The sequence below is a fragment of the Scyliorhinus torazame genome, chromosome 10, assembly GCF_047496885.1.
Source record: "Scyliorhinus torazame isolate Kashiwa2021f chromosome 10, sScyTor2.1, whole genome shotgun sequence".
NCBI lineage: Eukaryota > Metazoa > Chordata > Chondrichthyes > Carcharhiniformes > Scyliorhinidae > Scyliorhinus > Scyliorhinus torazame.
Window position 1 is genome coordinate 33,769,570 of NC_092716.1, and position 24,133 is coordinate 33,793,702.

The 24,133-nt window shown below is 48.3% G+C and overlaps 1 protein-coding gene across 1 annotated transcript in view; it reads right to left on the reverse strand.

The window, feature by feature from the left end:
* Positions 1–415: 415 nt before the first annotated feature.
* Positions 416–24,133, reverse strand: part of LOC140430451 (beta,beta-carotene 15,15'-dioxygenase-like) — a 62,273-nt gene continuing 38,555 nt past the window's right edge. The window contains exons 9-12 of the mRNA XM_072517933.1: positions 16,733–16,838; positions 14,345–14,439; positions 10,991–11,102; positions 416–1,890 (exon numbers count right to left, since the gene is read on the reverse strand). Coding sequence (XP_072374034.1) covers positions 1,673–1,890; positions 10,991–11,102; positions 14,345–14,439; positions 16,733–16,838 — 531 coding nt within the window. The 3' untranslated portion in view covers positions 416–1,672. The remainder of the gene's footprint in view (positions 1,891–10,990; positions 11,103–14,344; positions 14,440–16,732; positions 16,839–24,133) is intronic.

Genomic DNA, 24,133 nt, shown 5'->3' on the forward strand with positions numbered 1-24,133 from the left:
TTTAGACCCGTCTCCAGCCCGTGCTCCACGTCTCCACCGGTCCAATCCCAGGCAGCCCCCACCCCCAACCTCCTCTCTGTCCCTCAGCTCAAGTCCCTCCCCTTTTGAACACATCTTGACATAGCACTGAGTATCTCCAGTATCACCAGCGGTAAGAACTTGGTCATTTATTTCTGGAAATTAACTATCACTCAATATTTTATTGTGGTAACATTCCGACCGTCACATAAGTAAATCAGTCACAAGGCACAGGGCCTCAATACATTTGAACAGTTACATAACAAAACCAATTCATCGACATATAGAAACGGTACATTCAAAAATAACAGAAACGAGTAGCACGTCAAAGGAAGAAACATCTACTAATACCAAAAGCCACCCATGTATGTTACACAAGCACCCCCTGTTTCCCCCCCCCCCTCCCCCGAAGGAATGTCATGCCATTGATGGCTGTGATTACAGCATTTCATCCCCATGGCTCCGCCATTGGAGCAAGGAACTTCCAGTTTTGATGGCCATCTGACCTGTCAACAAGAGGTCTACATACTGGTGGGGTGGGGGTGTGTGGAGTATGGGGAGTGCGGGTTTAGGAGTGGGGACTCTCTGATATCGGAACAATACAACCGTTATCACAGAAGTGGGGCCTTATTTGCATTAAATAGCTGCTTGCCTCGATAGAGTGGGCAGCCCACCCAGATCCCAGTCCGTCCCTGGGAAATACTCCTGGAGGTGGAGCATCAAGGAGCCAACCCGATGCAGCGCCCGATTATCTTGCCAGCCGTCCAATCTCTAACCCCATCTCCACTGTGCTTGGAACATCCAGTCCTATCATTCTATAGACTTCTTACTTGAGCCTATTCCTCACCTAAAAAAAAATCAACAATATTTTACTAGCCCCAAGCCTCAAATCATTGTTCTTCACAAGTATGAGTCCAATTTCATCTTAATGTAATCCACTCCAATCTAGTCTGTATCTCCATGATGACACAGGTGGTTTTAGGTCTTTAACCTATCTCAATGATTTGCACTTTGATCACTGAATTACTTAACCAAAGATTAGTTAAATCAGGCACATCTTGTGATTGTCACAACACACAGGTTAAAATTTACACTGGAAATTTAGTTCTAGAAACCCACAGTAAAGTTAATATGAGCACTGTGATAGGGCAACAGATTTTTTTTCCTTTTCAGGTGTCAGTCATTAGAAGCCTTTTTTAAACTTGACAGTCATTAGCAAACAGCTGCTGCCCCTTCAGAGTCCATACATTTTTAGTTGGAAAGGGTGCAGATTAGATTTACCAGAATGTTGCCTGGTATGGAGGGGAGATCTTATGAGGAAAGGCTGAGGGACTTAAGGCTGTTTTCGTTAGAGAGAAGAAGGTTAAGAAGTGACTTAATTGAGGTATACATGACGATCAGAGGATTAGATAGGGTGGATAGTGAGAGCCTTTTCCCTCGGATGCTGATGGCTAGCTCGAGGAGACATATCTTTAAATTGAGGGGAGATAGATATAGGACAGGTGTCAGAGGTAGGTTCTTTACTCAGAGAGTAGTAAGGGCGTGGAATGCCCTGCCTGCAATAGTAGACTCGCCAACATTAAGGGCATTTAAATGGTCATTGGATAAACATATGGATGATAAGGGAATCGTGTAGATGGGCTTTAGAGTGGTTTCACAGGTCGGCGCAACATCGAGGGCCGAATGCACTGTTATGTTCTATGTATTGTTTTGTACTTAGCTCCTCTTCAGGAATGAATATGCCATGCAGGTCAAGATGTAAATCAGCGCTAACTGAAGCACGGCCAAGTTCTTTAAACGTCTTTGCATCAAGTATCAGTAAAAATGAAAGTTTCCTGGCATCAGTAGAAATGATGGAAGAAAGTATAACACCTGAAAAAAAGTATTCCAAATGTAAGTTTCGACTTATTGCACATTTTGGAATCTTCTTAAAATATCCATTTTTGTGTCTTCACAAAGTGGTTTCTGCTGCCCATCGATACCACACCTAATCATAATTAAAATGGAAAATTCTGAAAATACTCTGCAGGTCTTGCAGCATCTGAGGTGAGAGAATCAGAGTTAACGAGTGGAATTTAATGGTGGCCGCAATTGGTCCAGTCACTGGCGGCAGAGCCAGTGACAACCGTGCGGTGCTCATTCCTGGAAGCCCCTTTGGGAATAAGGCCCAATTATGCAGCCTGCTGTTGGGATTCCCGGGTCCTGCAGGGGAAGTTTTCCAATGGACTTCCTGATACAGAGCTGGACCGTGTTGAGGCTGGACAGAAAATAAATGCACATCTACGTCACCTGGACTACTCAGTAAAAATTATCATTAACAAAAAATGGACAAGGCTTTCCATCACTAAATGAAATGAAAATGGAATTAAATGAAAATCACTTATTGTCACAAGTAGGCTTCAAATGAAGTTACTGTGAAAAGCCCCTAGTTGCCACATTCCGGTGCCTTTTCGGGGAGGCTGGTACGGGAATTGAACCGTGCTGCTGGCTTGCCTTGGTCTGCTTTAAAAGCCAGCGATTTAGCCCTGTGCTAAACCAGCCCCATACTAAACCAGCCCCACTAGCCATGACTCACAGCAGAGGGACTACCCCCCCGTGGAAGTCTTATTTCTGGAAAGACAGAACTACCATACAATGTCAACCAACCTACCCTTAGAAGAAATCCTCCATTAGATGTTTGAGTCTGGACTCCCATAAAACCATAATTTGTATTTTTACTTTGGGTTGGCCCTATATCCCTTTCTTTTCCCTTAGCCCTCTTTCACTGTGGTGGACTTTGCAAAACTTCTTTTTTCTGTTTTGTGTGTGTGTGAAATAAACCAATCCTTTTTATTTTATCTCATCTCGGGTTTTCTGTGGGAGGTATTTACAGAGGATTAGAGCACCCCAAATTTAAGGTTTATAAAGGAGGAAATAAAATCACATTTCTGTTTATGAATGGGTAGTGAGAGGTGAAATCAGGGCTTGTTAAATTAATCCCTATCCTGTTAGCAACAGGATCAAATGTCCCTCTTCCAAGATCTAGGGGCCAGGGCGGTGGCCACTACCAGGGGCCTAGACCATTGCTGGAGGGCCCCAGACCAAGACGAGTAGGCAGGCTTACTGGGGGCAGTAAGGGAGGCCCCAGGGGTGACAAGGGGAGGGCTGTCATTATCAAGGAGCTGGTTTTTCAAGGGTATCTTCATTTCCGCCACTGAGCCCGTCCATTGGGCACAGGATACTCGAGGAGGATGCCCCCCTCCCTCACTATGCCACAGACATACTCACCAGGGTTTACCTGGTGGTATACCCACATGGCATAACCCTTGCTTGCCACTAGTTGAACACCAGTGGTGGTGGAATGAGGCCATTAAATGAATCTTCAGTGGCCTTTCTGTGTGGGCTGTTGATCTAAAATCCTCACACTGAAATCATTAACAGTACATCTGTATCTCTACAGCCTGTAATCTTTGCCCGTCACAAATACAAAATCAGCTTAATTACCAATGTACCAATTGACCTAAAACGATTATATAAAATCACTTTTTAACCGTTAATCTATCTCAATGTTTTTTACTTTGATTACAAAAATGGATGAGTTCAATCAGACATTTTTCTTGATTGCTTTATAATGGAAGTTTAAATTTGCATTGAACTTGAACGTAATTGGGGTGTGTGGGGACTGGGAAGGCGATGGGTTCATCACCCTGCACTTTCCTCCCACATTAGATCCCCCCCCCCCCCCCCCCCCCCCATTAACCCAGTCTGCTTCCGCTGTGACATTAAATTTCACCCAATGTTTCTGATTGATGGCCCTTCATCAGAACTGGTGAAAAATCAGAACTGCAACAGATTTTAAACAAAGACAAAGGCAGGTAAAGTGGATGAGGGACATTAAAGCCAAGCAGACTCTTAGCTGTAAGGAAATCTGGTGCCAGACTCCTGTTGCAACCATATCATAATTGATTGATTGATTTGATTTTATTGTCATGCCTACTGAGGTACAGTGAAAAGTATTGTTCTGCGTACAGTCCAGGCAGATCATTCCATACATGGAAAAATGTAGGACATACATAAAAGCACAATATAAATGCCTAGGCACAGGAATTGGATGAAACATACGGAGTGTAGTACTACTCAGTAGTGAAGACGTGTGAAGAGATCAGTTCAGTCCATAAGAGTCTGGTAACGGCGGGGAACAAGCTGTTTTTGAACCTGTTGGAGCTGTTCTCGGGCTTTTGTATCCCCTGCCGGATGGAAGAGAGAATAGCCCGGGGAGGGAGGGGTCTTTGATTATGTTGCCCGCTTTCCCAAGGCAGTGGGAGGTGTAGACATAGTCAATGGAAGGGAGGTGGTTTTGTGTGATGGACTGGGCTGTGTTCAGCAGGAAAAGTGTGAAGTGAATTACTTTAATCCAGGACCACAGTTGCAATCTCAGCCCAAATAATAATTACTATTTAATTCTTGTACAGCACCTATTGTTAATGGTTCTGTGGTGACACCCGCAGCTCGACTAGATCCATATTTTCTTTCTTTATTTGTCCCACTGCATCTCCTTCTGCTTTGTACCATCATCCCATTAGTCACTGAATGGCTCCTGTCCTCCACCCTATCTTGCTTTTTGTTCTTCTCCCCTCCCCTTCTACTTTGTGCTTTCTTGTGCCTGTTTCCTCTGCATTCCCCACCAGAAGAAGTGGTCCTTCATACCTATCCGACTGAAGCCCAAATTAAAATTGCAGCATAATTTCCTCACTTTGAAATTCGAACACACCTCTTTCCACAATGCTTGTGCCCTCTTCAGAAAATTCAGCTTGCCCAGTCAGGTACGGCCTACCTTTCACAAATCCATGCTGACTCCCTCGGATATTTGTCCAAGTCATCAATCACTGATGATAGATTCCAGTAATTTCCCACAACTGATGATAAACTGACAGCTCCCTCATTACCCTCGTCCGCTTCTTAAATAACTGAGTGACAGGCCAACGGCACTTACCCACGACGACTATGGCAGGGCCTACACGAGATCACAGGCTAGAAAACAAGGCCAGCTGGAATATCTGGGGCTGGAGCATCCCTACCCGATGATCTGAACAGGTTCTATGCCCGTTTTGAGCAGTCAGCCAATGTATCAGTGCCACCCGCCCCAACAGCCCTGGACACACCCATACCCACTATTACAGCCTCAGAGGTAAGAGCTGCCTTCTTGGAAGTGAATCCGCGGAAAGCGATGGGCCCCGACGGAGTCCCTGGGCGAGCACTCAGAGCCTGCGCAGACCAGTTGGCGAGTGTATTCACAGATATCTTCACCCCTAGGGGCTGTTTAGCACAGGGCTAAATCGCTGGCTTTGAAAGCAGACCAAGGCAGGCCAGCAGCATGGTTCAATTCCCGTACCAGCCTCCCCGAACAGGCGCCGGAATGTGGCGACTAGGGGCTTTTCACAGTAACTTAATTTGAAGACTTGTGACAATAAGCGATTTACATTTTCATTTCATTTCACCTCACTCCTCCGCTCTGAGGTCCCCACCTCCTTCAAGAAGGCCACCATAATACCAGTACCAAAGAAGAACATGGTAGCCTGCCTCAACGACTACCGACCGGTGGCCCTAACATCTGTTATCATGAAATGCTTTGAGCGGCTAGTCATGAGACGGATCACTGCCAGCCTCCCAGACGGTCTCGATTCACTGCAGTTTGCCTATCATCGCAACCGATCCACAGCAGACGTTATCTCACTGGCTCTGTAATCAACACTCGAATACCTCGACAACAAGGACATCTATATACGACTGCTGTTCATAAACTACAGCTCCGCCTTCAACACCATTATCCCAACAAGACTAATAACCAAACTCCGCAATCTTGGAATTGACCCCTCCCTGTGCAGTTGGATCCTCAACTTCCTCACCAACAGACCGCAATCTGTCAGGATAGGCAACAGCACCTCCTCCACAATAGTCCTCAACACCGGAGCCCCGCAAGGATGTGCGCTCAGTCCTCTACTGTACTCCCTATACACGCATGACTGTGGGGCAACATTTAACTCCAACTCAATCTATAAGTTTGCGGATGATACGACTGTGGTGGGCCGCATCTCAAACAACGACGAATCAGACTACAGGAGGGAGATAAATCACTTGATTACATGGTGCACCGAAAACAACCTCGCTCTAAACATTGGAAAGACCAAGGAACTGATCATCAACTTCAGGAAACGCAGCACGACACACACTCCCATCTGCATCAATCATTCCGAAGTGGAGATGGTCGATAGCTTCAAGTTCCTGGGGGTCGCCATCACCAACAGTCTGTCCTGGTCCACTCACGTTGACGCAACAGTCAAGGAAGCCCAACAACGTCTCTACTTCCTGTGGAAGCTAAAGTAATTTGGCGTGTCTTCACCGACTCTCACAAATTTCTACAGATGTGCGATAGAGAGCATCCTATCCGGCTGCATCACAGCCTGGTATGGCAACTGCTCAGTCCAAGATTGCAAGAAACTGCAGACTGTGGTGAACTCAGCCCAACGCATCACACAAACTTGCCACCCCCACATTGATTCTGTATACACCTCTTGCTACCTCAGGAAGACAGACAGCATTGTCAGAGGACCCTCCCACCCAGGCATTGCCTTCTTCCAGACCCTTCCATCAGGCAAAAGGTACAGAAGTCTGAAGACTCGCACATCCAGAAGCTGGGAACAGCTTCTTCCCCACAGCTACAAGACTCCTCAATGACTCCCCCTCGGACTGATCTGTTCCCTGTAAGAATGCTATTCACGACACCCTATGCTGCTCTTGCTCATGTATTTGCTTTGTTTGGCCCCTTGTTCCACACTGGAACCAATACTGCTTTGTCGATGTACCATTTGTCAATGTTCTCTGTCGATTATTCTTGTGTCTACTATGTACGTACTGTGTACGTTCCTCGGCCGCAGAAAAATACTTTTCACTGTACTTCGGTACATGTGACAATAAATCAAATCAAACAATAACGTGGAAACAATTTTGAATGAAAATGCATTGAACATTATTAGAAATGAGCTAAATCGTTATTTCAGCTAAGAAAAGACCATTCAGCTGATCCATCAGGGAACTTTGTGTGAAGCTGTTACATTGGGCACTAAATAGCATTTTATTGGAGGTGCACTTGGAGCACCCTGCAATGGGACAGTTTGGCAACTTGAAGCATTTTCAGTCTGAGGCCTCCTGAACAACTATTTTGGTGAACTGCTAGCACCAATTGACCCTCTACTTCTCATGCCCATTGTTTTGTTCCGGAGCAAAATCGACCAACTACTGCACCACCGTCAGATAAGGCCTGTTAGGGTTTTAGGAGTTGTTTGTGTGTGTGTGTGTGGTGGGGCAGGGGGAGTTGGATGGTAGGATGGGGTGAATAGAGTGCACTAACAAAGGCCCGAAAATTCTCATGGTCTCACAAAAATACTTTCAAAATACACCAAACCTTACCTTTCGGGAATTAAAGGCTTCCAGCCGTGTTTTCAATGGCCACTGGTTTGACCTTTGAATGCCTGAGAAACTGGGGGCAGGATTCTCCGACCCTGCGCTGGGTCGGAGAATCGGCGGTGGGCCGTGCGAATCGTGCCACACCGCCCCGACGGCGGGATGCGAGAATCAGCGCCATTGGGGCCGGCGCGGGGGCCGCTCTATGAGGCCCCCCCGCCATTCTCTGGCCCGGATGGGCCGAGCGGCCGTAAAAAAAAAACGAGCCCCGCCGGTGCAGTTCTAACCTACTCTGAGCCGGCGTTGAAGGGTCAGGTGGCGGCCCTGTGGGGGGGGGGGGGGGGGGGGGGGGGGGGGGGCGGGCGGGGGGGGGGGGGGCTCCGATGTGGTCTGGCCCGCGATCGGGACCCACCGATCGGCCGGCTAGCCTCACTGTCTCCTGGCCTCCTTTATTCCGCACCGGCCCCTGTACTCCTGCGCCATGTTGGGTCGGGGCGGGCGCAGACAAGGGGTGGGACTGCGGATGCGCGGGTTCACGCCAGACCCACTGTGCATGCGCGGATCAGCAGTTGGAGCGGCATGAACCGCTCCAGCGCCCTGCTGGCCCCCTGTAGGGGCCAGAATTGCTGATCCTGTGGCCGTGTTGACGCGACGGCGTTTCCGACGGTGTCAACACTTAGCCTCAGGATCAGAGAATCCTGCCCTGGGATTGTCGTGCCTTTGACATGCATATGAACATATGAAGTAGGCCATTCAGCCCCTCAGGTCTGCTCTACCATTTGATAACATCACGGCTAATCTGATTTTCACCTCAACTCCACTTTTATGTCTACCCACTATTCCCTTTGACTCCTTGTCAATCAAGAATCTATCAAACCTGTCTCGCATATTTCCCTTTGAAAGTTGCAGTCAGGGTCCCGCAACAGCTATTAGAAGCCAATTTGTATAGTCAAACAGGTTCCTGTCTATTTCAGACAGAAATGCTTTTAAAGCCCAGAGGTTAGTTCGGGAGGACCAAAGTCTTCAATATATTTTCCACTGCTGGTAGTCAGCTTTTCAAGTGACAGATGGTTGATGCAGGAATAAAACAGTTCAAAGTTTTCAAATCCCAGGAAAAAAAAAAGTAGGAATATTGGCACCAGTAGTACTGGAGTTCCATTTTAAGGTACACAAAACTAATTTGGACAGTCGGTACGCTTCATTTCCCAATTCTACTGCTTGGTTCATGGTTGAAATAACCCACTTTACCTCCAGTGTCGTTCAGCCACATTTTGAATATCCCATCTGCTTCTGTCTTTACATTCTACACTGCCCAACAGATCATTTGGTTTCAAATCCATTTGTTCATATGTCTGTTCGCTGGCCCTATCTCCCCTCCCGGTCTAATTTCAAACACTATTCTGGAAGTAATCGCAGTATATTTCATCCCCTCCCCCATCCACTTTTCTTACAGACAGTAGAGTTCCATTTTTTCCCCCTTTAAACCTCTCTAGAACAAGTGCGATGTTATTCACTTTGGTATTCACTTAAATAAAGAGGGGTTGGGAAGTGCAGGTGTCCAAAGGGACATGGCTGTCTTTGTTTGTGAGTGACTAAACGTTTGCATGCAGCTGCAGCAAGAGATTAGGAAGGCAAATTACCTGTTAACCTTTATCGCAAGGGAATTTAAGTACAGAAGTCTTGCAGCCTCTTCCCCGTTGTTCCCAGACTCCTAAACGACCCTCCTATGGACTGATCTAATTAATACTACACTCCTGTATGTTTCACCCGATTCCCGTGTCTATTTATTTACATTGTGTACCTTGTGTTTCCCTTTTCCGTATTTTCTTTTCATGTACTGAATGACCTGTTTGAGCTTCACGTAGAAAAATACTTTTCCCTGTACCTCGGTACACGTGACAATAAACAAATCCAATCCAATTGTATAGAGCCTTGGTGAGACCTCACCTGGAGTATTGTGTATAGTTTTGGTCCCTTATCTAGGGAAGGATATATTTGTCATTGAGAGAGGACAACGTAGGTTCACCAGATTAACCCCTGGGATGGTGAGATTGATTTATGAGGAGAAATTGAGAAGACTGGGTTCATATTCCCTAGAGTGTTGAAGAATGAGGGGTGCCTCATTGAGACTTACAAAATTCGTACAGGGAATGACAAGGTAGATGTTGATTAGATGTTTCCCCTGGCTGGTTAATCTAAAAACATGGGACATAATCTTAGGATAAGGAGTAGACCATTTAAGACTGAGATGAGGAGAAATGTATTCAGCCAGAGGGTGGTGAATCATTGGAATTCTCCATCCCAGAGCACTGTGAAAGCTCAATTGTTCAATGGGGAAAGGCTTCGGGAATCTGAAGTGCAAAGGGACTCAGGGGTCCTATTTCAGGATTCTCTTGAGGTTAACATGCAGGTTCTGTTGGTAGTTAGGAAGGCAAATGCAATGTTAGCATTCATTTTGAGACAGAGCAGCATGGCGGCGCAGAGTTTAGCACTACTGCTTCACAGTCCCAGGTTTGATCCCGGCTCTTGGTCACTGCCCATGTGGAGTTTGCACATTCTCCCCTTGTTTGCGTGGGTTTCGCCCCCACAACCCAAAGATGTGCAGGATAGGTGGATTGGCCATGCTAAACTGCCCCTTAATTGGAGAGAATGAATTGGGTACTCTAAATTTATTTTTAAAAAGCATTCATTTTGAGAGGGATAGAATACAAGAGCAGGGATGTACTTCTGAGGCTGTATAAGGCTCTGGTCAGACCCCATTTAGAATATTGTGAGCAGTTTTGGGTCCCGTATCGAAGGAAGGATGTGCTGGCCTTGGAGGGGGTCCCTAGGAGGTTCACAAGGCTGATGCTGGGAATGAAGGGCTTGTCATATGCGGAGTGGTTGAGGATTCTGGGTCTGTACTCAAAGGAATTTGGAAGGATGAGGGGGGAATCTCATTGAAATTTACAAAATTCTGAGAGGCCTAGGTAGAATGGACGTGGAGAAGATGTTTCCACGAGTTGGAGAGACTATAACCTGAGGGCACAGCCTCAAACTGCAGGGACAATCCTTTAAAACTGAGATGAGGAGAAATTTCTTCAGTCAGAGGATGGCGAATCTGTGGCACTCATTGCCGCAGAAGGTTGCCAAGTCACTGAGTGCCTTGAAGACAGAGATAGATAGGTTCTTGATTAACAAGGGAATCAGGGGTTACAGGGAGAAGGAAGGAGAATGGGGATGAGAAACATATCAGCCATGATCGAATGTCAGAGCAGACGCAATGGGCTGAATGGCCTAATTTTGCTCCTCTATCTTATGGTCTTATGTTTAAAACAGAAATCAATAGGTTTCTGGAGATTCATGACATCAAAGGATACGGAGATAGTGTGGGGTAGTGCTGTTGTGATAGATGATCTAACTGACTGGCTGAGCAGGCTTGGATGGGCTGAATAGCCTATTCCTGTTTCTATGTTCCTCGAACCCTCTTCTAATACTTATACTGTATTAACTGCTACCACTGAGGAGTTGCTTTGGGTTAAGGAACCGTTACCGTCATCCTCATCTTCAGCTTCTGGAGTTTTGACGAACACTGGCTCTGCTGGCCAGCAATGTTCTTCCATCCACTCAAGGCAGCTTCTGGTCTGGATATCACATTTTATTATCTGGAAGAAGATTTTTTTAAATAGATACATTTACAACAGCATGCAGAGAAAATGTAGCCCTAATAAGACATTTTCCATACCAAATGAATAAGCCTTATTGCAAAACAAAACTTCAGCAAAATAAGAAAAACAATTCAGACTGTCCAGCAGTGGGGAGTAGCTGGGCTGGACAAACTCTGTACATAAATATAAATTCCAGTCACAGTGTGCAAAAACCTGACACATGGACACGAAAGTAAGCACTGCAGCCTAAAGGTTTAGCTTCACCACCACCCCCACCTTTCCGCACGCATCCTTAAAATGCACCAGGAGCCAATACAAAGCAATACAAGTTTTTCCATGAAAGGAATATTGCTCCTACCATCAAGCATTTTAAGTTATTAAAATTCTGTCTCTGAAATGTATTAATTTTAGTTGCATTTGGGGGTCAGTCAGTTTTGCATGGATGGCGAGGGGGCAGTGAGACGTGACTGGGGTAAATTTAACTTCTAGACTTTGTGCCATTCATCCTCTACTTGTTCCAGGAAGAAAGTGTACAGGAAGTGGCTGCCAGCCCCTTAAAGATAAGGTTGTCCTTGGGCTGTCAGAATGAAGATAGGTGAGGTACACTGTGAGGGTCTGGGGGAGAGAAGGTGGACACCTGGGGCATGGAAGAACATGATTTTTCTCTTGGCACCTGGAGTAACAAAATCACGCCCGCCAGGGTCTCTAACTCAACCTGTTTCTTTACTTTTGAGTTACGCATAATTTATTATCATAGAATTTACAGTGCAGAAGGAGGCCATTCGGCCCATCGAGTCTGCAACGGCTCTTGGAAAGAGCACCCTACCCAAGGTCAACATCGCCATGCTATTCCCATAACCCAGTAACCCCACCCAACACTAAGGGCAATTTTGGACACTAAGGGCAATTTATCATGGCCAATCTACCTAACCTGCACATCTTTGGAGTGTGGGAGGAAACCGGAGCACCCGGAGGAAACCCACGCACACACGGGGAGGATGTGCAGACTCCGCACAGTCAGTGACCCAAGCCAGAATCGATCCTGGGACCCTGGAGCTGTGAAGCAATTGTGCTATCCACAAGGCTACCTACCGTGCTACCCAACATAGAACCAACACCAAGAATTGTGGGTCGTTATGCAATTATGATTTGACATAAAATCTGCAGTAGCATTTGTACTTCTGGTGGATCTTGAAGCAGTGAAAAGTAGAATGAAATCTGTTTTACACTCGAGGGCAGAAACCAAATTCTGCAATTTTCCTTATCCTGGGCAGACCAAATGATGGATATAGCTAAGTGGCAAAACTATTGTGCTCTTTGGGATTATGCTTTGAAGTACCAAATTTCTGATAATTATGAGGCTTATTACATGCATCTAACCCAAGTAACTTTGCATGTATTGCCAGGACAAAGAAAAATATACTCACTCTATGATGCCAGTGAATAAATGGAGACTCAGCTCAACACCAACATTCGCACAGGATGGACAATCAATTTTCGAGCAAACTCACTTCCCTCCCAAAAAGACAAATCAACCTTTTCCAGTTAGGGTTCCAGAGAAACCAAGGGCACGCTCTAACGGCCTCGCCATGCCCTATTCGGGATGCGGCGAGGCCGGTAAATCTCGCGAGATATTTCTCACGAGATTTACAGCACTCGTTATGCCTCGCGAGATTATGATATTTAAGCTCACTTAAATGTGTTCATGCCAGAGCTACCCAAGGTGCAGGGTCTAATGGCCTGGCCTTGGAGACTCCGAGCGGGCGCTGTTTAGCACTGGTTTCCACAAATGTGCACCAGGCGTACCGGCACTTTGCGGGGAAGGGTGGAGGGTGTTTCCCAGGCGATCAGAGGCCCCGAGGGAGGGAGGGAAGGATCATCCCAGGTGATCAGAGGCCCCCAGGTGATCGAATTCTGGGTAGGGTTGAACCCTGGCACTCCTGATGCCATCTGGGCACCCTGGCACTGCCATCTTGGGAAGGGAATTGCAATGGTGCCAGGCTGGTAGTGCCAAGGAGCCATCTTGCCCATGCCAGGGATCAGGCCTGTGAGTGTCCTGTCCTAATGAGGTGGGTGAGAGAGAGGGGTCTTGAGGATCCCCTAATTGGTAAGTTGGGGGCATTGGGGGGATCTGGAGGATACAATGGGGTGGAGGGGTCCAGAGATTGAGTCATCATTTAAAAATGGCACCCCGATCTCTTACTGCACTGGGGAGCTGAGCTCATTAGTGCAGGAAATGAGCTTAAGTGCGGGCTTGGCGGTCCGTTTCTCGCTGAGGCCCAAAAATGTAACAGAGTCCCGGCAATGTAAATGCTGTGAAATGCCTCATTAAACGTGCGCGAAGCGGGATTCTGTTTCATTTTCATCAAATCGCACCCCAAGTCCACATGGAGGTGACATTAGAATAGAATTCCTACTGTGCAGAAGGTCATTCGGCCTACGAGTCTGCTCCGATCCTCCGAAAGAGCACCCCACCTAGGCCCGATCCCCTGCCCTATCCCCGTAACCTCACCTTACCTTTGGACACAAAGGGGTAATTTAGCGTGGCCAATCCACCGAATCTGCACATCTTTGTACTGTGGGAGGAAACTGGAGCATCCCGAGGAAACCCACACAGGCATGGGGAGAACGTGCAAACTCCACACTTAGTCACCCAATGTTGGGGGCAGCACGGTGACGCAGTGGCTAGCACTGCTGCCTCATGGCGCCGAGGACCCGGGTTCGCTCTGGGCCCCGAGTGGAGTTTGCACATTCTCCCCGTGTCTGCGTGGGTCTCACCCCCACAACCCAAAAAAGATGTGCAGGGTAGGTGAATTGGCCACGCTAAATTGTCCCGTAATTGGGGGAAAAAAATTGGATACGCTAAATTTATTAAAAATGTGGTCACCCAAGGTCAGAATCGAACCTGGGTCCCTGGCGCTGAGAGGCAGCAGTGCTAACCACTGTGCCACCGTGCCCACCTTGGATCCTGTGGAAACCGGTAAGTGAAGGCGTAACCTTTGCTGCAGTGTTTGCAGTTGCAGATGATCGTTCATCCCCGGAGGGAAAATGTAATGGTGGGGGAAGACAGACAAATGTCAACAAATATACTTAAAAGGTACAGATTGACTCAAAATTATCCCATTTGTAAAAATCAAAAATTGTTGCCATTTGTGAAGAAATTAGCAGTAACTCAATGCTAGTCACTTGCATTCTCCATTTCCTCTTTGCCCGTCTCATGTATATATTTAATATTCTACCTTTGTTGGAACTGGTTGCCACTGAACTCTAGATGCATAAATGTATCTGTACTTTCTGCCATTGTAATCATAATTTATCCGCGGTAGTTCTATACCTGGAAAACAAACAAATATATTGTTAAATCTATTTTCTTTACTTTGATTAATTTACGGTTGAGTATTTCAGCAAATAAATATTTCATAATTTAATCTTTGAACATACGGATGAACTGCCAAGGGTCAATTTTGTGTACCTTTGTGCTTGGGAAAGTCCTGTTCACCCATCACTCTAGTGCTGCTGACCTACCCTGGCCCAATGAAGTAACGTTTCAATTAAAGGTCTCACCTTTGTTTTCAAATCTCTCCGTGGCCTTTTCCTTCCCTATCTCTGTAACCTTCTTCGACCCTGCAACCCGGTAAGATATCTGCACTCCTCCAAATCTGGCCTCTTGTGCACCTTGATTTAAATCACTGGCAGATGCCTTCTGCTGCGAAGCCCTAAACACTGGAATTCCTTTGGTAAAACTCCTCATCTCGTTTCTCTTTCCATCTTTAAAATGCTCCTTAAAATCTCTCTCTTTGACCAAACTTTTGCAATCTACTTTAATAGCACTCTTGGGAAGTGCCCTGTGATATTTTAGGATGTTAAAAATGTTAGGGACAATGTACAACTTTAAGTTTCATTGATACTTGCGTGTTAATAAATGTTAAACATGGATCCAGTTTCATTTAGAGTATTTTGTGAGCTTGGTGCCAGGAAGTCTGGAGGCCCTGTTTGTATTTTTAATGAAATTGTACAACCCTTGATGTGAAGCGATGGGTTAGAAAGAGATTAGTGACTTTTCAAAAAAGGAGAAAACACTGTGCTGCCTAGTGACAGAGGTGCAGGAACACACAGGCACAGTGAAAGACAGAAGGGCGGTTCAGTTTGTGTGTGAATGCCAGAAGTTCTAAACTCTAGTAAAGAAATCCTGCAAGACTGCTGGGAATCTGCGTTTAGGGAACTCATGTTTGTTCTGAAGTTAAAGTAATAGTGATGTCAAATTATGGCTTTGAGTGCCTCAGGGAGGGATACGTGTTGGGGGAAAAACATCTAGTGAATGCTCAGAAGTCCACTGGAAGCAAACCAGATTGCAACTGAGCCTGTCCAAGCAATTAACCTTGGTGTTGAAATAGTGGTAAATCTTCACTGAAGATTTGCATCTGTGAGCACATTGCTGGGATAAAAGGGACATTTTTCTGGGGCGGGATTCTGCGTTAGCAGATACCGAAACCGGGAAAGGCAATTGGGCGGAGAATCGATTCTGAAGCCGAAATCGCGGCAGGCGCCGATTTGACGCCAATCCCAATGCTCCAGCACCTCGACAGCGGTGTCAATGTGTTCCGGAACACACGTACAGTAGACACCGTTTACATATCATTAGTGGGCCTGACCTGGTATTCTTCGGGGCCCCTGTGATTCTCCGCCTCCGATGGGCCGAGTTCCCAATGGCGTGGTTCACCAGTGCTTTTAAAAATCATGAAACCGGTGTGGCTGCTGAGGGAGAGAGGGCATACGGAAGGTATCCAACATCGCCATAGTGTACTGACAGTTGTGCCACTGGCCGGGGAACTTCTGCTCGGGTCGGGGGGGAGGGGGGGGGGTGGGGGGGGAGTAGTGGGGGGCAGTCAGGAGGTGAGCTGTGGGGCCGGGGTAGACGGACATGGAACACCATTGCTGTAGCTGGCAAGGCAGCCATGCAGCTGCGCACTCCGCTAACAGCCCACTTTGAACTTAGTGCCACGGATCATATAGGTGTCCCAACCAGGGCACATCCCTGTGAGCCCTATGGCCCCAGCCGACCCATCAACTGTATGGGCATGCTCCAGCGTAACCAGTGCCATCTTGTTGGCTAGGATGAGCGTGTGTGGGGATTGTAATGTGTGTGTGTGGCTGCAGCTTGTCAGCCTCCCGAGTGTCAATCATGGACCTGGCGAATCCTGCACCGTTTTTCATTGGAATCGATTGTGTTCCACATGGCCCGTGCTAGCCCCTCAACGGTAGTGGAATCAGTCCGGGTGCACGCCGTTTTTTCTGTCGTAAATGTCCAGGGATTTTGCACTGGCATCAACACTTAGTCTCAGAAACGGGGAATCCCGCCCTGGAGTTTGCATTGATATCTTTCCAACGTTTTTGACAAGTGTGAGACAATTCATTTTTCTTGTTTAATAAACGGTTTATGCTTGGTATTAGAAGTATACTGGCAGACTCTTGTGAATGTGTTCAGTACCTGACCTCCACGGTTTCTAAAAAAAAACAAAGCTCGGATCTGTCAAGCCACATCTGACTTAGAGATTCAAATTGTGCAGTATTAACATCAGCTGGGGTTGTAACAAAATATATCATATAATACAAGTTAGTGCTGTTACCTTCAAATAACACTTCAGGCTTGCAGTACACATGTTCATCTTTTTCCTTCAGTGCATATGCCATTGTGTCTCGAAGTCTGACAATATTTGCACCCAAATCTGTGTTCTATAAAGGTAATAAACACTTAAAATTGAGTTTCCCTTGCATTTTCTCCCTTTCAGCCCAATTCCAAATGTTCTATTTTATTTTAGATTTACAGCATTTGTAGTATTTTGCTTTTGTGTTGCTTTTGAATAATTTTCTTATCAAAGCCTTTGCCAAGTGTTGGAACCACATGAATAACTTTGTGAACTCCCACCATGAAACTTGGCCATCCCAGTACAATTTATTTTTCAGTAAACTTAATGGACAAAATAAATTTGAAATGTCCAAGCAGAAACTGACAAAACCTTTGTGGTGACATTGGTATCTTTATTGCAACAGTATTTCTTTAAATCCCATACACCATTCCATGTCCACCCAATTCCTTCCACTTGTATCATATCATCCCTATCCATCTCGGTCTCCTCCGGAGGTACCCGGCATCACAGATGTCAGGCTTCAGCCAATACTATTCACTCCACATGATATCAAGAAACAGCTGAAGGCACTGGGAACTGCAAAGGCTATACGCCCTGATAACATTCCGGCAATAGTACTGAAGACTTGTGCTCCAGAACTTGCCACACTCCTAGCCAAGATGTTCCAGTACAGCTACAACACTGGCATCTACCCAGCAATGTGGAAAATTGTCCAGCAGTCTCCTACACACAAGGAATCGGACAAATCCAACCCAGCCAATTACCACCCTATCAGTCTACTCTCCATCATCAGCAAAGTGATGGAAGGAGTCATCAACTGTGCTATCAAGCCGCACTTACTCAGCAATATCCTGCTCAAGGACGCTCAGTTTGGATTCCGCCAGGGTCACTCAGCTCCTGACCTCATTACAGCATTAGTTCAAACATGGACAAAAGAGCTGAATGCCAGAGGTGAGGTGACAATTACTGCCCTTGATATCAAAGCAGCATTTGACCGAGTATGGCATCAAGGAGCCCTAGCTAAACTGGAGTCAATGGGCATCAGGGGGAAAACACTCTGCTGGTTGAAGTCATACCTGGCACAAAGGAAGATGGTTGTGGTGGTTGGAGGTCAATCATCTCACCTCCAGGACATCACTGCAAGAGTTCCTCAGGATAGTGTCCTAGGCCCAACCATCTTCAGCTGCTTCATCAATGACCGCCCTACCATCATAAGGTCAGAAGTGGGGATGTTTGCGGATGACTGCACAATGTTCAGCACCATTCGCGACTCCTCAGATAATGAAGCAGTCCATGTCCAAATGCAACAACACCTGGACAATATCTAGGATTGGGCTGACAAGTGGCAAGTTACATTTGCGCCACACAAGTGCCAGGCAATGACCATCTCCTACAAAAAAGAGGATCTAACCATTGCCCCATGATATTCAATGCAATTACCATCGCTGAAACATCGACAATCAATATTCTGGATCAGAAACTGAGCTGGACTAGTCATTTTAATACTGTGGCTACCAGGGCAGGTCAAAGGCTAGGAATCCTACGGCAAGTAACTCACCTCCTGACACCCCCAAAGCCTGTCCACCATCTACAAGGCACATGTCAGGGGCGTAATGGAATACTCTCCAGTTGCCTGGATGAGTGCAGCTCCAGCAACACTCAAGAAGCTTGATACCATCCAGGACAAAGCAGCCCACTTGATTAGTCCTTCCACAAACAGTCAATCCCTCCACCACCGACGAACAGCATTCCAGTCCAGCAGTGTAGATGGTACACACCGACGTGTGTACCATCTACAAGAGTAACTCACCAAGAGCACTGCAGTAACTCACCAAGGTTCCTTCAACAGCACCTCCCAAACCCATGACCACTACTATCTAGAAGGACAAGAGCAGCAGATACCTGGGAACCCCATTACCTGGATGTTCCCCTCCAAGTCACTCACAACCCTGACTTGGAAATATATCACTGTTCCTTCACTGTCACTGGGACAAAATCCTGGAACTCCCTCCGGAACAGCAGGGTGGATGTACCTACACCTGAAGGACAGCAGCGGTTCAAGAAGACAACTCACCACCATCTTCTGAAGAGCAACTAGTAATGGGCAATAAATGCTGGCTTAACCAGCGACATCCACATCCCATCCTGCTTTTTCATTACATCTGCTCAAATATGGACGTGTATTATAATTACTTACAAGATGCAGGAACACATCAAATAAAATACTTTCCATCATTTATGCCTGATCCTTATGTGCTTCTGGCCCAGGTCAATGCAGTAGTGGGAGGGTGGGCCCCAATCTCTGCATGCATTCGCCCACTGCCAAATTGATGGGATCCTTCTTCAATGTCACAGGCAGATGCCTTAATTAGACATCAGTCCCGTCAAATATGTAAATTAGAGGCGCAGTACTTATTAAAGAATCCATTTGAGAAATTAATCGCCGGTAATTGACACAGGCGTTGGTGGCCCAGCTCAGTCAGATTCTTCTATGGCCAGTCCTTAAGGAAAATATTAACATTTTATTTTAAGGAGACACTTTCCTGTGGAACTAGGAGAAGCAGAAGTGTTCCCAGATCCAATTTCCCCCTCCCAGGCCTTCTCTGATGGCCACGACCCGACAAGGTAGGTAGCCCTCTAGCATGTTTTGAGGCCTACATCAACGCGGCGAACCCCTTGCCAACGGAGGCTCAGAAGATAAGCGTCCTGTACTCCAGACTGAGCTCCAGCATGTTCCCGTTGATCCAAGACTCCACGAACTACACAAAAGCTATGGAACTCCTTAAGGAACACTACGCGCAGAAGGCGAACACGCTCTTCGCCAGGCATGTACTCGCCACCTGCTCGCAACTACCCGGTGAGCCCATCGAAGACTTCTGGCGGGCCCTAATTCCACTCGTCCGTGGCTGTGACTGTCAGGCCGTTATGGCCGCCAAACACGCAAATCTCCTCATGCATGATGCCTTCATGACGGGGATTGCATCGGACTGCATCCGAGAACGATTACTGGAAGGGGCCACGCTCGAACTGGCGGAGACGAATACCTTGGCGCTCTCCATGACGGTCGCATCCCGTAACGTGCAATCGTACCCCTCCTGCCGCACTGCCCACCTCTACTCCTTCCTACCCCTCCAGGACCCCACCAACCACCTCCTCAGCCGGGGCCCTGCCTTCCCAATATGCCTGCACCGCATGCCGATCCGCGCACCCCGGGGGTTCCCGCTGTTACTTCTGCGGTCAGCAGAAGCACCCCCGCCAAAACTGCCCGGCTCGCACTGCAACTTGTAAAGCCTGCAGTAAAAAGGGCCACTTCGCGACTGTGTGCCAGGCGCCCGCTATCTGTAAGGTTTTCGGGCAATTCGGCCCTTTTGGAACTGCCCAAGCATAAAAACTCAGAGACTGTAAACTGACTTTTCAGCCAAGAGAACAGAACCAGTTTTCCCAGCAGGCTTGGTCCGCTGAGCTGAGTAGGGACATAAGTACATAAATATTTACAAACACCCCCCCTAGGAGCTACAAGAAGAAGGAGCCAGACAACAAGATAACATCAAAACACAGACAAAGGGGCACGGGAATACACAGGAGGCTTGCATGCAAGCAGGACAATGGGATGGTCATAGCCCCATGCAAATGTAAATGACCTGGCCTCCACCAGAGCAGAATCCAATCAACACCCCATCAACATAGCAGCTATCTCCGGAGCAGATGGAAGTCTTTGAAAATCTTCAAGGGAGCTCAACCTCGTTATCTCAAAAAAACAGACTGGAGGCGGACCTAGGGGAGGTACTCCCATCTCGACAGGTCTGACCGGCTCAAAGGGGGCTGGACCAGCGGGAACTTTAAATCTTACCTTTTTCAATGCAAAAGGGGCTGGCCGATCACAGGACAAAGCCAGGTAAAACAATATAAAAGGGGCTGTGTTTTCGATTGGGGGTCTCTTCGTTCTTGGCTCGACCTCTGCACCCCTGACTTGACCTCTGCAGCCTGTGACCGTAAGTACCCTGCAGCAGCTTGCGAAACTCCCTTGACTTTAATAGTGGTTGAGGCTTTGGGGAAGGGAACTTGTTTTGTGCCTTGTGCTATTGCTAAAAACTGTGTAATCATAAGAATTTTCGTTGTGTCCGTTATATTACTTTTGAATAGACTTAGTTTGTATTAGAGCATAAGATTTTATTGTGTTTCTTCTGTTGATGATTTTGACCTGGGTTTTGCAATAAACCTTGATTTGATGATAATTGGAGTCGTTTAAATTCTTCAATCTTTCACCAGCGATCTCTGACCAAGTCATTGTTAAAATGCTCCTCACCTTAATTCCGGGTTCAAGAATCGAGGGTCATCTTGAGCGATTCACTCAGGACAGACTGCTGGTTAGGAAATAAACAGCAGTGTCCTATTCTCTCTCTTGGGAAAGCTACTCTAGTGGAGTAGGAACCGGGTGGGTGTTGCACCACCGGCAAGAGAGAGAATCACCTGGGTATTGGTAGGGGTCTGGAGATCTGTGTGATATAAGTCTCAGGCTGTCGGTTAGGAATAAACGGCAGGCTTGAATCAGTGCTCTCTTCAGTGGAAGTGTCCCAGTGCGACATCCCCTGGCCTCTGAAGTTTCAGTGCCAGCTGGAGAGAGACACACACAGATATTCAAACCCCAGATATCGGCCCAGTAGTGGAGTAGCGGAGATGGCACCCTCTACAATGGCGACCGCGGCAGGACCCCGGTGGTTTGGAGTATGTGACTTGGCAGAGGGGGTGAGGGAACGAAGCAAAATGGAGGAGAGAATATCCTCGTATTTGTGGCAAAAGGTCAACCTCACCAAACCTTGGGTTTCAGAATTGATCAATGCGGAGCAACCGGTAATGGCAGCGGCTGCATGGACAGAAAGCAAGGCGCACAAAAGGCACTTGGAGAAGGCAGTTTGGCTGGTTTGCCTGTCCGAGCAGGTAGTCAAGACAGAGGATAGGGTCGAAGAGTTAGAGCAGGAGTTGAGAGAAGTGAGGGCCAGCGCAGGGGACAGCGCTAGCGCAGCGGAACGACTGCGGGAAGAAATGGCAGAAATGAAACAGGAAAGCGAGTCTAACCGGTGTGAGAAGGACTATCTCCACTGCCAGATAGTGGAGGGTAAAGAAAAGGAACGGAGGCTCCAGGAACTCTATGCTCGGAGTACAGAGCAGTGTAGGAAGCTGGAGGGGAAGATCCGGGACATCCAGGCAGCGTACCGAGTGGCTCGCGAGGAAGTAGGGGACTGTGCCCATGGGCCGTGCCAGGCACGAATAACGGAGTTGGAGGAGGCCTTGTCCAAGGTCAGGGGACAGATACACCTGGTAGGTCCAGGGGGGTCCCCAAGGGGCAAGGTGCTCCTCGCAGCGGATGATTCCCCACAGGCCAAGGGGAATAGACCGCCTCCTGAGGCACCGGGATCGTGCCCGGGTCGGCAGGCGGGGAACGGACTGCACGTTCAAGGGCAAGTCCAAGGGGGGTCGGCAGGGTACCCCCAGCTGGAGGCGTGTCCGCCTGGTTTCGTATGTGGGTCCCCATGGGATGAGGACAGACCACTGCCTGGGATGCCGGTGACGGGGCCGGGTCAGCAGGTAGGGTTTGGACCGCCCGGTCAGGGGCAGGTCCAAGGGGGGTCAGTGGTGTATCCCCAGATAGCGGCGTCTCCTATATGGGTAGCTAGCCCGGGGACAGGGGGGCTACCCAACGGGGCAGGAGAGCTGGACAGTGGGGAGGAGGAGCAGGAACCCCAGGTAGGGCAGATGTGCCCTGTCAGGCAAAGGAGGTATGGTCCCCCGGCGGGGATGGCAAATAGGGGACCGGTTGAGGGCGACATTATCGTTCCTCATGGGGCATCCGCGCTCAGGGGGATGGTGGCCCACGTTCCCAGACTAACTCAAAAGGGGGATCCGTCGCTGCATTTTATGGAGGTGGAACAGGCAGCCAACATCAATGACTGCGACGAAGGGGAGCAAATAAAGATGCTCCTGATAACCCTAGATGCCCAGCTATGCAGGACAGTGACCTCTGGGAATGGGGGAAGACCTGACACCTGGGCGGCAGCACAGACTGCTGTTCTGGAGGCAATGGGCTTGAACCTGGGGAGCCCTTTCATGAGGGTGGGGGAAACCAAGCAGCAACCAGGGGAATCTCCCACCATGTTCGCAGACAGACTGTGGACTGTCTATATGGAGGCATGCGGGGTTCCCGCGGATAGACGGAATTTAGGGGAAAGAACCGCCCACTGGCTGAAGACCCTAGTTGCCAACTGTCTCCCTAACGTTAGGGCAAAAGCCGAACACTGGTTCGACCCGCAGACCCCGGCCCTTAATGAGGAAGAGGTCCTTAGGAAACTTACCCTCGCATATCGTAATGGGGAGAGGGGTGAGGACAAGCCCCTTAAGGGTAGGGTGCATGAAATCGCGCCAGCAGCCCCTAAGAGAGAGTGGAAGCATGAGGAATACTTATGCTACGGGTGTGGGAAGGCCGGGCATTTCAAGAGGGAATGTAAAAACCCTAGCAAGGAGGAGAGGGCTCCCGCAGTAGAGAGTCAGACCCCGGCGGCAGGAGCAGCTGCCCCGGAAACCTTCGAGGTAAAGAAACTTTTAGCCTTTTTGCAGAGCCTAGCAGCTGGGTCGGGACAAGTGGCAATGGCAACGGGCCAGGGCCTGCCCGCACCCACACCACAAGAACCCGTATGACTACCCAGGGAGCAGCCTCAGGAAAAAGGGAGCGCAGGGGTAGTTCTAGCCCCAGACCCTGGTCCGGTCCAGGTGCAGGGTCCCATTCTGGAGGCTGCCTCAGCGGCTATTTGCAGTTTAAATCCCTTAAGGTGGGACCCATGCGAACGCCACATCAGTCAATTTAAATTGTTCCACCCCATAAGGGCAAGAAAGAGCAAGGTGGGGGGAAGACTGGGGGTGGTAGTGGAGAAACCCCCCGTAGAATTAACGACGGTGGGGGAGGTCCCTGACTCCACGGTCACACAACCGGTGACAAGGTGCTGTCCCGAAGGGGCAGTCCCAAAGAAACCGACCGTGCTGCAAGCACCCAGCCCAGGGACAGTAACGATTCCCAAGCCCTTACCTGTGGGTCAGGTAGCCTGCCTTAGTATAGAGGCTAAGGAGGCGGAGGAAGTGGAGGTATCACCTTGGGCTTGGGAACCAGTCGGGGGACGAGGGAGCAATCGGGTCTCCAAGCCCCCGGTAAGATGGTCCCCATCACACCTCCCTGTCACCCGGTCCCGCAGTAAGGGGGCCTGAGTAGAAGGGAGCGATGAGGGATCACCGAACCCTGTTGGGAAAGGAGAGGCAAGGGGCAGCCCGAACCCCCGGGAGGGGACGGTCTGGCCCGAGCCGTTGGACCAAACAGGCGGACTGCCCCAGTTT